The sequence below is a fragment of the Halichoerus grypus genome, chromosome 14, assembly GCF_964656455.1.
Source record: "Halichoerus grypus chromosome 14, mHalGry1.hap1.1, whole genome shotgun sequence".
NCBI lineage: Eukaryota > Metazoa > Chordata > Mammalia > Carnivora > Phocidae > Halichoerus > Halichoerus grypus.
The window spans coordinates 17665342-17681876 of record NC_135725.1 but is presented as its reverse complement, the minus strand read 5'-3'; the positions used below and the strand labels follow the sequence as shown (position 1 = coordinate 17681876).

The following is a 16535-nucleotide window of genomic DNA, read 5'->3' as shown; positions in this document are numbered from 1 at the left end:
TTACAGTATTATTGACTATATTCCCTATGCTGTGCTTTCTATCTCTGTGACCTATTTGTTGTATAACTGGAAGTTTATACCTCTTAATCCCCTTCACCTGTTTTGCCTACTCCCCACCCCCTCCTCTCTGCCAACCACCAATTTGTTCTCTGTATTTATGAGTCTGTTTTTGGTTTGTTTGTTTGTTTTGTTTTTTAGATTCCATGTATAAATAAAATCATATGGTAATTGTCTCTGACTTTTTTTACTTAGTGTGATACCCTCTAGGTCCATCTATGTTGTCACAAATGGCAAGGGCTCATGTTTTTTATGGCTGAATAATATTCCATTGTGCTTGTGTGTGTGTGTGTGTGTGTGTGTGTGTGTTTGTATACATCACATCCTCTTTATCCATTCATCGACTGATGGACATGGGTGACTTCCATATTTTGGCTGTAGCAATAATGCTGCAATAAACATAGGGGTGCATATATCTTTACAAATAGTGTTTTCATCTTCTTTGGATAAATAATAGTGGAATTACTGGATTGTATGGAAGTTCTGTTTTTAATTTTTTGAAGAAAGTCCATACTGTTTTCCACAGTGGCTATACCAATTTACAGTCCTACCAACAGTGCACAAGGTTTCCTATTTCTCCACATCCTCACCAACAGTTGTTACTATTTGTCTTTTTGAATCTAGCCATTCTGACAGGTGTAAGGTAACATCTCATTCTAGTTTTAATTTGCTTATCTTTAATAATTAGGGATGTTGAGCATATTTTCATGCGTCTGTTTGCCATCTGTATGTGTTCTTTAGAAAAATATTTATTCATGTCTTCTGCCCATTTTTTAACTGGATTGTTTGGGTTTTTTTTGGTGTTGAGTTGTGTAAGTTCTTTATATATTTTGGATTTTAACACTTTATTGGATGTGTATGATTTGCAAATATCTTCTCCCATTCAGTAGGTTGCCTTTTCATTTTATTGATGGTTTCCTTTGCTGTGCAAAACCTTTTTATTTTGGTATAGTGCCAATGGTTTATTTTTGCTTTTGTTCCCCTTGCCTGAGGAGATACATCCATAAATATTTTGCTAAGGCTGGTGCCAAAGAGACTACCGCCTATATTTTCTTTTAGGAGTTTTATGGTTTCAGATCTTTAATCCATTTTGAATTTATTTTATGTATGGCATAAGAAAGTGGTCCACTTTCATTCTTTTGCATGTAGCAGTCCAGTTTTCCCAGCACCATTTGTTGAAGAGAATTCCCTATTGTATATTTTTGTCTCCTTTGTCATAGATTAATTGCCTGTACAGGCGTCAGTTTATTTCTGGGCTCTCTACTCTGTTCCATTGATCCCTGTGTCTATTTTTGTGCCAGTACCATACTGTTTTGATTATTATAGCTTTGTAGTATATCTTGAAATCAGGGAGCATGATACCTCCAGCTTTGTTTTCTTTCATGATTACTTGGCCTATTTGTGTTCTTTTGTGGTTCCATACAAATTTTACAATTATTTCTTTTAGTTTTGTTAAAAATACTATTGGTATTTTGATAGGGATTGCACTGAATCTATAGATTATTTTGTGTAGTATGGACATTTTAACAACATTAATTTTTCCAGTCCATGAGCATGGAATATCTTTCCATTTATTTCTGTTATCTTCCGTTTCTTTCATCACTGTCTTATAGTTTTCAGAGTATAGGTCTTTCACCTATTTGGTTAAATTTATTCCTAGGTATTTTATTATTTTTTTTAAAATTTTTAAAAGATTTTATTTATTTATTTGAGAGAGAGAATGAGAGAGAGAGAGAGCACATGAGGGGGGGGGGAGAGTCACAGGGAGAAGCAGACTCCCTGCTGAGCAGAGAGCCTGATGCGGGACTCGACCCCAGGACTCCAGCATCATGACCTGAGCCGAAGGCAGTCACTTAACCAACTGAGCCACCCAGGCACCCTAGGTATTTTATTTTTTGATGCAGTTGTAAATTAGATTGTTTTCTTAAATTATCTTTCTGCTACTTTGTTATTAGTGTATAAAAATGCAACAGATTTCTATATATTGATTTTATATCCTACAACTTTACTGAATTCATTTATTCTATCAGATTTTTTGGTGGAGTCTTTAGAGTTTTGTATATATACTATCATGTCATCTGCAAATAGTGACAGTTTTACTTCTTCATTTCTGATTTGGATACCTTTTATTTCTTCTTTCTTGTCTGATTGCTGCAGCTAGGATTTCCAGTACTATGTTGAAGAAAAGTGATGAGTGGACACTCTTGTCTTGTTCTTGATTTTAGAGGGAAAGCTTTCAGTTTTCACCATTGAGTATGATATTAGCTGTGGGTTTTTCATATATGGCCTTTATTATCTTGAGGTATGTTCCCTCTAAACCCATTCTGTTGAGAGTTTTTATCATGAATGGATGTTGAATTTTGTCTTATACTTTTTCTGTATCTTTTGAGATGATCATATGTTTCTTAATCTTTTACTTTGTTAATGTGATTATCAAGTTGATTGATTTATGAATATTGAACTATTCTTGCATCCTCAGAATAAATCCCACGTGATCCTTCGAAAATACTGTTGAGTTCAGTTTGCTGCAACTTTGTTGAGGACTTTTGTAGCTATGTTCATTAGGGATAATGGCCTGTAGTTTTCTTCTTTTGTTTTTTGTAGTGTCTTGTCTGGTTTGGGTATCAGGGTAATGCTGGTTTCATAGAATGAATTTGGGAGCTTTCCTTCCTCTTCTGTTTTTGGATCAGTTTTTTTTCGTTTATTGCAAGTACTTAAAAATTTTAAATTTGTGTATATTTTTCCCCAAGAGTAGGGACTAAAGCCATTTAAATGGGCAAAAATTAAGGGATTTTTATCACCTACTTCTAAGCCAAAATAAAGGCACATTGACATCTATTTTATGGACAAGGTAAGGAAGTAAACAGATCTTAGCAATTTGATTAAAATCAATTAGTAAGTCAGGGGTTGTAAGTATGGGCCCCAAATCTTAGGTTATAATCAGGTATCATACCTACTACTATAGCCCCTAAATAAAACAAAAAACGTACCTCAAGACATTAAGTAAAAATGACTCCACTTACTTATTCTCTCAATTAATGAAGAAATATAATTTAGAAAACTTTGATTTATCTTAAAATTTCCATTCAAGATACTAGCTAGAAAGACAAAGAATTTTGCATCCAATCATCTTGGAACAAGATGGTATTATATAAAATGCTATCTGTTTGTTTTCAGCCTAATAAAGAAGAGAAATTTAAGAGAGAACAGATTGGTGGTTGCCAGAGGCAGAGGGTGAAGGATGTCAAAAGGTACAAACTTCTACTTATAAAATAAATAAATCCTGGGGATGTAATGTGCAGCATGATGACTATAGTTAATAATAGTGCACTGTATATTTGAGAGTTGCTAAGACAGTAGATTGTAAAAGTTCTCATCACAAGAAAGAAAAGTCTGTAACTCTAAGGTGACAGCTATTAACTAGACTTATTGTGGTGATCACTGCACAATGTATATAAATTTTGAATCATTATTTGTACACCTGAAACTAATGTAATTCTCTATGTCAATTATATCTCAATAAAAAAAAGAAGAGAAATCTAACCCCATAATAATAAAAACACCCTTGGTTCATCCTAGAATAGCAAATTCAATATTTTCCTCAAAATACAACAGCCACTTTTGATCATGTTTCCTTTTCTCTTTCTGGCAAGCTTCCCTTGGAATGATAAATAACTCCATCCAGGAACTAGACAAGATCAGGGTCAATCTGGAATTTGAGTTCTTTTATATTGGGTATAAAAAATCTTAATCTATAGTTGCACTAAATATCTGGAAAGGAATAAAAAACTCAGAAAAAAATTCTACCATTTCCAACAATTAATCATTACATGGTGCAGAAAAAAATGTCTCAGAGCAACTGATTTCACTTTTCTGTAACTCTTCTAGAGATTGTCTAGCTCAGGTTCAAAGATGAATTTACATTACTAAAATGGAAGAAAATGGAGCTCTTTCTTTCTAAAGGCAATGTCCCTTCTCACAAGAAGAATCTTGGGAAAATCTATGGTAAATTATTCATATCTTTTAAAATTTATATTTGTATCTTAAAATTAAGAAATTTGATAAACCATGTCCCCTTCAAATCTCCCTTATAGTTCTAATATTTTATGAAAAATTATTTATTTCTGTATCATATGATTTATTTCCCCTTCTTGGCCCATAAACAAAGTTTGAATAGAGGAAACATCATATCCAGATCCCTGGATATCCTGAGCCATGCATCTCCACTTTAAGTTTTGGCAACTCTCAAATTCAGTTCAACAAACATTATACATGATAAATTTATTGTACATTTATTATATCCTAGGCCTGCTGTTAATTCTTTTGGTAGCACAGTGTATAAGTCATAGAGCTTATTCTAAGTAGTTTAGTGTCCAGGCAGAAAGATATGTATGCACCAAATATTACACAGATCAGCTGTAAAAAGTATTATTGCTGGCCTACAACAAGGGGAAGCAAGAAAAGAGATTTAACTCAAGTGCAAAGATCAACAAAGACCCAAGAAATAAAGTGATAATTGAGTTCAGCCAGGGCAACATAAAAATACATAAGGTCCAACGTGTAGAGACTTTATAAAATAAGAGAAACTTTCTAATTTAAAATGAGAATTTAGCAGCATTTAGAATGTTCTAGTCACTCTCCTGTGATCCCACTGAACATTGCACCTCTCTCTATTCTTGCAGGTTGCCTTGTAAAGATTTAGTTTCAGGTATGTTACTTGTAACAGCCAGAGAGGGCCTTATAGTGGGATCACAACCATATCAACTCTGAATTCCCAGTGCCCCAGTGAGCACTCAACACATTGTAGACCATTAAATTTTCTTAAATGAGTAAATGAACTAAATATTTCAGTAGCACTTTGCAGAGTGAATCAAACTTTCTAATTTAGCTCTTTTTGCAAGTTGATTCTTTTGGATTTTGAGTCCCCAAATGGCCTATGTCTGATATGGATTTTATTTCCAGTGGCTACACTTGGTCTCCTCTGTAGCTAGATCAGCTAAGGGAAGGGTGGGCACAATGTAGATACCTATTGATCATGGTTGTCACTGTTTCCAGGTTTTGGGATTTTCCAGACAGGCAGGCACACACACAAACACTCACACACACACACACACACACACACAATCACACCCCTCTCTGTGATACACAAAGATGCTAACATGGTCACACAACATACAATAATAGCAAAGGTGCAAAAGGAGACCACAAAAATTAGCTGGAATATGAAATCTAATGGGCAAATATAGTTTGAAATAGGTGGAATATGAAATCTAATGGGCAAATATAGTTTGAAATAGGCAAAATGTGAAATCAAGATAGTCAGGACATTTATTCTTGCTCTCTGCAAGAACACCTCCTGTCACTTCAGAAGATACACTGGAATTTGCTTATATTTTCAATTTTAGTACTTTTATTACTTCTATTTAGGTCTATTTTTGTTTCCCAGAAAATTAGCATTTTACCCTTAAATCTCTTACTCTAAATGTTAACCCCTTCCTAAGTGTGATTTCATTATTAGATTTTATTTTCCAGTATATATGCCCTATTTCATAGTGGAAAGTAATGGGAGAATGGTATTCAGGTTCCTAAAACCTCTGTTTTGTAGTTATAGATATTATAGAAAATACATCATTTCCATTTAGGGCAGAGAGAATCCATTACAGCCATCAGATAAATTATAATTCATGTATAATATTTAAGAATTCAAGGAAATCCAAGGTAAAGCCAATAAAAAGTCTACTTAATCCTGGCACAGCCTGACCTCTTGCAACCTCATGAGTGTTTGATGAAGCCTTGGCTTTACCAGGCAGCTTATTAGAAATGTAATTCTCAGGCCCTACCCAGACCTATGAATCAGAATTTGCATTTTAACAAATCCCCCATGGGATTTGTGTGCACATTAAAGTTTTAGAAGGAGGAGTTAACCAATCATAGAGAAACTTCATGAATAGAAATTACTCCATCAATCTTTAATTTAGGTTGGGGTTCCTTCCAAAGATCTACAGACCCAAACGTTAATTATTTTCAATATCTTGACTAAATTTACATTAAGATACATTCCTGGAATTTGGTGTCCTCCTATATTTCATTTTACATCCAATCCAATGGTTCTGTGTGGTACACACTGTCTGTCTCCTCCTCTCCACAGGAAAACCAGGCATGCATGGGGAGAAAGGGGTCAGTGATTTGAATTAGAGAATTAGATGGAAGACTGACAAGGACTATTCATTGTATGGTGGGGATTTCAACTCAGTCACCACATTGCTTTCTTCTCAAAGGGTTGTCTTAGGCTTCAACCAATGGAGTCATTTCTGCAAAGGAAAATCCCTAAACTTGGGGGTTTGTGAATCACATGCCAAAGGAGTTAGATTAATTAGGCATTTCTTTGCTTGAGTTTCTTTCTCCCACCAATGGTTCATCTCTTTATTTGTGACCTTGAGAAGCCAAGGAGAGGCTACATCCTATGCAACTGGAAACCTGGTTGCTGAAGGGATCCCCTGCCAGATTGCTAACAACCAGAGGAAAAGATGCCTGTCCTTTCCTAAACTTGGGTTTCATGAAGATGAGTGACCCCTCCTTTGCCTCAAAAGGGAGCATCTCTCACCATGACCCTGTTTTCATGGGAGTGAGCCTACTTAATGGGTATGGATGGTGACACTGTTATAACAATGACAACATTCCTGCTGAAACAATTAAGAGGTGTGGGAAAAAAGAAAACAAAGCTAGGTCAACTCTTTAAGGAGCAAAGAAAAGTGGCATACCCAAGCTGCACCCCAGACATCCTGCTTCACAAGGCACGCACTCTTCATAGTCTGGGTCTTGAACTTCACCTATACAAGAAGAGTGAGAAACACAATTCATTTTCGCTGAGTGGAGACATATTCATCGCTATGAAAATATGTTGGTGTGGAGCTTATTTTCTGCCCTTCCCCTTTTCTCAGAGACAACAAATTTTAATTCTTCTAGCTGTTTCTTTTAGTTTTTTACCTTCAAACCTCTAAATAGCATGGTTATGATGCTACCTCTTGATTTTATTCTCATGCATTATCTGTAGTGGTAAAGACTAGCTTTGTTTCACCACCATTCCAACAAACACAGACATACTTTCCATCCTCCCAAGTGATAAATTTTGCTAGGTTAATATTCAGTATTTATATTGGTATGATTATACTATTATTATTCATATTCTAATGACATTGGGGCTCTTATTCATCTTTTTGTTTTCTCTTGTGCTATTTGTCTGGCTTCTTTATTTTCTCAATATCTGTCCTTAAGTCATCTTCAACTGTACCACAAGTAGAAATCTTCCAGCTATTGCATTAGTATCTTCTTTACTGTCATCCTGAGGATTCCTTTCATCCCTCTCTTCCTTTGATGCCCCATTTTCTGGACCTTATATTTTCTAATTTCTCGTTCTATTTTTTGGTGGAACATATCCTTTACAAGTAATTTTCCCAATAAAGGATGCATGGGAGGTAAAGTTTTGGAAAATTTGCATGATTGAAAATACTCTTTTTTTTTTCTACCCTCACACATGACTCATGGCTTGACTGAATTTAGGATTGAAAAGAGAAATAATTTCTTTTCCCAAAAGTTTGAAGTTTTGGTTCCATTTTTATGTTTCAGTTTCCAGTATTGTTGAGAAGTTCAATGTCATTGTGATAACCAGTCCTTCTTGTATGACCTGTTTTTTTTTTTCCCCACAGGAGTTTTTAAGATTTTCCTTTTGCAGAAAAAAAAATCTATTTTCCAAATTCTTACAATGATATGTCTTGGTATCTGTCTTTTTAAAATCCATTATGCTGGACATGCAGAAGCCTTGTTCAATCTGGAAATTCATGCCTTTCAGTTCTGGGGTAATTTTCTGAGTTATTTCTTTGTTAATGTTCTCTATTCTATTTTTGCTCTTTACTCTTTGAAAAACCTGTATTATTGGAATTCCTGGGTTGACTCTTAATTTTTCTTCCCTCTTCTCCATTTTCTACTTTTTCTTTTGGTTCTACTATCTCAGTGATTTTTAAGTTTTTATCTTTCTACCCCTCTTCTTCATTTCCATCCTTCTATAATTGTTTTTTTTTAATTTTTTGAAATTAAAAAAAAAGATTTTACTTATTTAGTTGAGAGAGAGAAAGAGAATGAGCAGGGGTGGGGCAGAGGGACACACAGAGAAAGAAAAGCAGATTCCCCGCTGAACAGGGAGCCTGATGCTGGGCTTGATCCCAGGACCCGGAGATCATGACCTGAGCTGAAGGCAGATGCTTAACTGACTGAGGCACCCAGGTGCCCCTGTATAATTGTTTTTAAAGATTTATTTATTTGAGACATAGAGAGCCCACACGCATGCACTCACGTGTGTGCATAAGTTAGGGGAGGGCAGAGGGAGAAAATCTCAGATTCCCCACTGAGCATGGAGCTCAACGTGAGGCTCAATCTCATGATCCATGAGATCGTGACCTGAGCCGAAACCAAGAGTCTGATGCTTAATCGAGTGAGCCACCCAGGTGTCCCCCCTTTTCTTCTATAATTTTTTAAAAAGTTTCCAAGATCACATTTTTATTTTCTGAATATTCTTTTTTAATGTATTTTTTAAATTATGTGTTTCAGGTATACAGTATAATTTGATATCTTATATACGCAAAGTGATCACCCCCAAAAATCCAGTTATCATCCATCATCCTATGATTGGCCCCCTTCAGCTCTTTCTCCCAACCCCACACCCCCTTCTCTCTGGTAACCACCAGTCTGTTCTCTGTACCTATGAGTTTGTTTGTTTTGTTTCTTAGATTCTACATATGAGTGAAATTATATGTATTTGTCTTCTGATTTATTCCACTAGCATAATACCCATATTGTAAATGGCAAATTTTATTCTTTTTTTAATGGATCAACTTTATCCATTCATCCACTGGTGAACATTTAGCTTGTTTCAGTTTTTTGGCTATTGTAAATAATGCCGTAATGAACACAGGGATGTGTATATCTTTTCAAATTAGTGTTTTCATATTTTTTGGATAAAAACCCAGTAGTGGAGTAACTGGATCATATGGTAGTTTTATTCTTAATTTTTTGAGGAATACCCATATGTTTTCCATTGTGACTACATCAATTTACATTCTCACTAACAGCGTACGAGCGTTCCCTTTTCTCTGCATTCTCTCCAACACTTATGATTTCTTGTCTTTTTGATAATAGCCATTCTAATAGGTATGAGGCGATATCTCATTGTGGTTTTGATTTGTGTTTCCCTAAACATCAGTGATCCTGAACATCTTTTCATGTACCCATTGGCCACCTGTTTGTCTTCTTTGGACAAGAGTCTCCCCAGACCTTCTGCCCATTTTTTAATTGGGTTGTTTGTTCTTTGTTCTTGAGTTGTATTAGTTATTTATATATTTTGAATATTAACCCTTCATCGGATGTGTATGATTTGCAAATATCTTCTCCCATTCCGTAGATGGGCTTTTTGTCTTGATGATGGTTTCCTTTGCTGTGCAAAACATTTTTAGTTTGATGTAGTCCCATTTACTTATTTTTGTTTTTTGTTTCCCTTGCCTTTGGAGTGTGACTCACAAAACCATTTTTAAGACTGATATCAAAGAGCTGACTACTTACATCTTCTTCTAGGAGTGTTACGGTTTCAGGTCTTACATTCAAGACTTTAATCCAGTTAATTTTTGTGTATGGTGTAATAAAGTGGTCCACATTCATTCTTTTGCATGTAGCTCACCGGTTCTCCCGGCACCATTTATTGAAAAAGACTATCCATTTTCCATTGTATGTTCTTGGCTCTTTTGTCATAAATCAATTGTCCATATATGCGTGGGTCTATTTCTGGGCTCTCAGTTCTGTTTTATCAACCTATCTGTCTATTTTTTTTGGTGTGTCAGTACCATACTGTTTTGGTTACTATAGCTTTGTAATATAGTTTGAAATAAGGGAATATGATACCTCCAGCTTTGTTCTTTCTCAAGATAGCTCTAGCTATATAGTATCTTTTGTGGTACCATGTAAGTTTTAGAATTATTTGTTCCAGTTCTGTGAAATATGTCATTGAAATTTTGATAGGAATTATATTTAATTTATAGATCGCTTTGGGTAGTATGGACATTTTAACAGTATTGATTCTTCCAATTCATGAGCACAGAGTATCTTTTCATTTACTTATGTCTTCAGTTTATTTCATCAGAGTCTTAATAGTTTTCAGTGTACAAGTCTTTTACTTCCTTGGTTAGATTTTTTTCCTGGGCATTTGATTCTGATTGATGCAACTAAGTGCATTTAAGTTAACTAAGTGCAATTAAGTTTTCTTAATTTCTTTTACTGATAGTTTGTTGTTAGTGTATAGAATGCCACAGATTTCTGTGTATTGATATTGTATCCTACAACTTTACTGAATTCATTTATTCTATCAGTTTTATTTATTGAGTTTTTAGGGTTTTCTATATATAGTATCATGTGGTCTGCAAATAGTGACAGTTTTAGTTCTTCATTTTTTAAAATTTAATTTAATTTTATTATGTTATGTTAGTCACCATACAGTACTTCATTAGTTTTTGATGTAGTGGTCCATGATTCATTGTTTTCGTATAGCACCCAGTACTCCATGCAATACGTGCCATCCATAATACCCATTACCGGGCTCACCCATTCCCCCCACCCCCTTCCCTCTAAAACCCTCAGTTTGCTTCTCAGAATCCATAGTCTCTCATGGTTTCTCTCCCCCTCCGATTCCCCCCCTTCATTTTTCCCTTTCTTCTCCTAATGTTCTCCATGCTATTCCTTATGTTCCACAAATAAGTGAAACCATATGATAATTGATTTTCTCTGCTTGACTTATTTCGCTTAGCATAATCTCCTCCAGTCCCATCCATGTTGATGTAAAAGTTGGGTATTCATCCTTTCTGATGGCTGAGTAATATTCCGTTGTATATATGAATCACGTCTTCTTTATCCATTCGTCTGTTGAAGGGTATCTTGGCTCTTTCCACAGTTTGGCTATTGCGGACACTGCTGCTATGAACATTGGGGTGCATATGGCCCTTCTTTTCACTATATCTGTGTCTTTGGGGTAAATACCCAGTGGTGCAATTGCTGGGTCATAGGGTAGCTCTATTTTTAATTTTTTGAGGCACCTCCACACTGTTTTCCAAAGTGGCTGTACCAACTTGCATTCTCACCAACAGTGTAAGAGGGTTCCCCTTTCTCCACAACCTCTCCAACATTTGTTGTTTCTTGCCTTGTCAATTTTTGCCATTCTAACTGGTATAAGGTGATATCTCACTGTGGTTTTGATTTGAATTTCCCTGATGGCTAATGATGATGAACATTTTTTCATGTGTCTGTTAGCCATTTGTATGTCTTCTTTTGAGAAGTGTCTGTTCATGTCTTCTGCCCATTTTTTGAATTGATTGTTTTTTGGGTGTTGAGTTTGAGAAGTTCTTTATAGATCTTGGATATCAGCTCTTTGTAGTGTCATTTGCAAATATCTTCTCCCATTCTGTGGGTTGCCTCTTTGTTTTGTTGACTGTTTCCTTTGCTGTGCAGAAGCTTTTTATCTTGATGAAGTCCCAAAAGTTCATTTTTGCTTTTCTTTCACTTGCCTTTGGAGATTTATCTTGAAAGAAGTCGCTGTGGCTGATGTCAAAGAGGTTACTGCCTATGTTCTCTTCTAGGGTTTTGATGGATTCCTGTCTCACATTGAGGTCTTTCATCCATTTTGAGTTTATCTTTGTGTATGATGTTAGAGAATGGTTGAGTTTCATTCTTCTGTATATAGCTGTCCAATTTTCCCAGCACCATTTATTGAAGAGACTGTCTTTTTTCCATTGCATATTTTTTCCTGCTTTGTCGAAGATTATTTGACCATAGAGTTGAGGGTCCGTATCTGGGCTCTCTATTCTGTTCCATTGGTCTATATGTCTGTTTCTGTGCCAGTACCATGCTGTCTTGGTGATCACGGCTTTGTAATATAGGTTGAAATCAGGCAGTGTGATGCCCCCAGCTTTGTTTTTCTTTTTCAACATTTCCTTGGCGATTCGGGGTCTTTTCTGATTCCATACAAATTTTAGGATTGTTTGTTCCAGCACTTTGAAAAATGTCATTGGAATTTTGATCGGGATGGCATTGAAGGTATAGATTGCTCTGGGCAACATAGACATTTTAACAATGTTTATTCTTCTGATCCATGAGCATGGAATGTTTTTCCATCTTTTTGTGTCTTCTTCAGTTTCTTTCATGAGTGTTCTGTAGTTCCTAGAGTATAGATCTTTAACCTCTTTGGTTAGGTTTATTCCGAGGTATCTTATGGTTTTTGGTGCTATTGTAAATGAAATCGTTTCTCTAATTTCTCTTTCTACAGTTGCATTGTTAGTGTATAAGAATGCAACTGATTTCTGTGCATTGATTTTGTATCCTGCCACATTACTGAATTGCTGGATGAGTTCTAGTAATTTGGGGGTGGAGTCTTTTGGATTTTCCACATAAAGTATCATGTCATCTGCAAAGAGAGAGAGTTTGACTTCTTCTTTGCCAGTTTGAATACCTTTCATTTCCTTTTGTTGTCTGATTGCTGTTGCTAGGACTTCTAGTACTATGTTGAACAATAGTGGCGAGAGTGGGCATCCTTGATGTGTTCCTGATCATAAGGGAAAGGCTTTCAGCTTTTCCCCATTGAGGATGATATTCATTGTGGGTTTTTCATAGATGGATTTTATGAAATTGAGGAATGTTCCCTCTATCCCTATACTCTGAAGAGTTTTAATCAGGAAAGGATGCTGTATTTTGTCAAATGCTTTTTCTGCATCAATTGAGAGGACCATGTAGTTCTTCTCTCTCCTCTTATCAATGTGTTCTATCACATTCATTGATTTGCCAATGTTGAACCACCCTTGCATCTGGGGATAAATCCCACTTGGTCGTGGTGGATGATCCTTTTAACATATTGTTGGATCCTATTAGCTAGGATTTTGTTGAGAATTTTGGAATCCATATTCATCAGGGATATCAGTCTGAAATTCTCCTTTTTGATGGGGTCTTTGCCTGGTTTGGGGATTAAGGTAATGCTGGCCTCATAGAATGAGTCTAGAAACTTTCCTTCTGTTTCTATTTTTTGAAACAGCTTCAGGAGAATAGGTATTATTTCTTCTCTGAATGTTTGTTGAATTCCCCAGGGAATCCATCAGGCACTGGACTCTTGTTTTTTGGGAGGTTTTTTGATCACTGCTTCAATCTTGTTACTGGTTATTGGCCTATTCGGGTTGTCAATTTCTTCCTGTTTCAGTCTTGGTAGTTTATAGGTTTCCAGGAAGGCATCCATTTCTTACAGGTTGCTTAATTTACTGGCATATTGTTGTTGATAATAATGTCTAATAATTGTTTCTATTTCCTTGGTGTTAGTCGTGATCTCTCCCCTTCCATTCATACTTTTATTAATTTGGGTCCTTTCTCTTTTCTTTTGGATAAGTCTGGCCAGTGGTTTATCGATCTTATTAATTCTTTCAAAAAACCAGCTTCTAGTTTCGTTGATCTGGTCTACTGTGTTTCTGGTTTCTAATTCATTGATCTCTGCTCTAATCTTAATTATTTCTCTTCTAATGCATGGTTTAGGCATTGTTTGTTGCTTTTTCTCTAGTTCTTTAAGGTGTAAAGTTAGTTGGTGAATTTGGGATTTTTCTATTTTTTTTTTTTTGAGTGAGGCTTGGATGGCTATGTATTTCCCCCTTAGGACCGCCTTTGCAGTATCCCATAGGTTTTGGACCGATGTGTCTTCATTCTCATTGGTTTCCATGAATTGTTTTAAGTTCTTCTTTGATTTCCTGGTTGACCCAAACATTCTTGGGCAGAGTGGTCTTTAGCTTCCAACTGTTTGAATTTCTTCCAGATTTTTTCTTGTGATTGAGTTCCAGCTTTAAAGCATTATGGTCTGAGAATATGCAGGGAATAATCTCAATCTTTTGGTATCGGTTGAGAACTGATTTGTGACCCATTATGTGGTCTATTCTGGAGAAAGTTCTTTGTGTGCTCGAGAAGAATGAGTATTCTGTTGTTTTAGGGTGGAATGTTCTGTATATACAGATATATCTATGAGGTCCATCTGGTCCAGTGTGTCATTAAAGCTCTTGTTTCTTTGCTGATTTACTGCTTAGATGATCTGTCTATTGCTGAGAGTGGAGTATTGAGGTCTCCTACAATTACTGTATTATTATCAATATGACTCTTTATTTTGGTTAATAGTTGGCTTATGTAGTTGGCTGCTCCCATGTTGGGGGCTTAGATATTTACAATTGTTAGATCTTCTTGTTGGATAGACCCTTTTAGAATAATATAGTGTCCTTCTGTTTCTCTAACTACAGTCTTTAGCTTAAAATCTAATTTGTCTGATATAAGAATTGCTACCCCAGCTTTCTTTTGAGGTCCGTTGGCATGGAAGATGGATCTCCATCCCTTCACTTTCAGTCTGGATGTATCTTTAGGTTCAAAATGAGCCTCTTGTAGACAACATATGGATGGGTCCTGTCTTTTTATCCAATCTGCAACCCTGTGCCATTTTATGGGGGCATTTAGGCCGTTCATGTTGAGCGTGATAATTGAAAGCTATAAATTTATGATCATCATGTTGCCTGTGGAGTCCTTGTTTCTATAGATTGTCTCTGTAAATTTCTGTTCTATATCACTCTTGGGGTCTTTCTCCTCTTATAGAACACGGCCCTCCCGCCCTTAATATTTCTTGCAGGGCCAGCTTAGTGGTCACATATTCTTTCAGTTTCTGCCGGTCTTGGAAGCTCTGCATCTCTCCATCCATTCTAAATGACAGCCTTGCTGGATAAAGTATTCTTGGCTGCATGTTCTTCTCATTTAGTAACCTGAATATGTCTTGCCAGCACTGTCTGGCTTACCATGTCTCTGTGGATAGGTCTGACGTTATTCTGATGTTCCTCCCCCTGCATGTAAGGAATCTCTTCCCCCTAACTGCCGTTAAGATGGTTTCCTTGGTTCTAAGATTTGCAAGTTTTACTATTACATGCCGGGGCGTTGGTCTGTTTTCCTTGATCTTTGGAGGGGCCTTATCTGCCTCTAGGACACGAATGTTTGTTTCATTCCCCAGATTAGGGAAGTTCTCAGCTACGATTTGCTCAAATATATCTTCTAGTCCTCTCTCTCTCTCCACCCCCTCAGGGATCCCAATAATTCTGACATTGGAACATTTCATGGCGTCACTTATGTCTCTAATTCTGCTTTCATGGGTTTTGAGCTGTTTTTCCCAAGCCTCCTCTTTTTCCTTCTTTTCTATCAATTAGTCTTCTAGATCACTAATTCGTTCTTCTGCCTCATTTACCCTAGCCGTTAGAGTATCTAGATTAGATTGGATCTCATTGATAGCATTTTTAAATTCTGCCAATTCAGCTTTCATTTCTGCTCTTAAGAGACTCTATGTTGCCATTAATCGATTTCTCCATTCTAGCTATTGTCTTCATAACTGTTACCCTGAAGTCCAGTTCCGACATCTTGGTTATATCTGAATCCATTTGTAAATCTGTGGCATAAGTCATAATCTCTGAGTCTTTCCTATTTTGGGAGTTCCTCCTCCTAGTCATTCTGTTGACGGGTGGTTGAGGGAATGTACAGAGTCCAAATTATTGACCACAACCCAAACAAGATGCACCTGTTTTATAGGGACCTTAGGGTTGCTGGCCTCTTGTTCTCCCAGCCTGTCTTCTGGGGGAGGGGCCTGCATTGCTGTTACTCAGGCAACCCTGTTTGGGCAGAGTTGCCCTGCCCCTTTGGATATGTGCCCATAGAATCATGGCTCCCCACTTTATAACCAACCACCTGTGATATTCTCTTTGTAGGGATCCAGATATATCTTCTTACATCTCTGGCTGATTTCGTGGGTGTTCAGAGTGGTCTGGTAGATATCCAGCTCAATTCCAGGGACCGGTTGGAATAGGGTCCCCTACTCCTCTGCCATCTTTTCCCAACTCCATATAAAACATTTAGATTGGTTGAAATCCAAAACACTTGATAACACAAATTGCTGGCAAGGATATGAACAGGAATTCTCATTCATTGCTTAGTTATAAAAGGATGTGGGAGGGGCACCTGGGTGGCTCAGTCAGTTAAGTGTTAGACTCTTGATTTCAGCTCAGGTCATGACCTCATGGGTTCGGTGAGGCGGAGCCCTGTGACGGTCTCCATGCTGATTATGGAGCCTGTTTGAGATTCTCTCCCTCCCTCTCCCTCTGCCCCTCTCTCATCCTCTGGTCGTGTCCTCTCACTCTCTCAATCTCTCTCTCCAGAAAGAAGCAAGGAGCTTCCGTGCACCCTCCAGGCACACCACTCTCCCAACACTGTCATTGTGTTCACCAACCTGGAAACTCCTAGTTCTTTTGCTTTTATTCCTTTTCCTTGCCTAATTGCCCTAATTGCTAGGACTTCTTATACTATGTTGAAAAACAGTGGCAAGAGTGGGCATCCTTGTC

General features: G+C 36.8%; 1 protein-coding gene across 2 annotated transcripts in view; it reads right to left on the bottom strand.

Moving 5' to 3' along the window:
• Window positions 1-16535, bottom strand: part of PCSK5 (proprotein convertase subtilisin/kexin type 5) — a 456302-nt gene that overhangs the window by 78093 nt on the left and 361674 nt on the right. For both annotated transcript variants that reach the window (XM_078062229.1, XM_036103195.2), the window contains exon 24: window positions 6819-6887. In XM_078062229.1, coding sequence (XP_077918355.1) covers window positions 6819-6887 — 69 coding nt within the window. The remainder of the gene's footprint in view (window positions 1-6818; window positions 6888-16535) is intronic.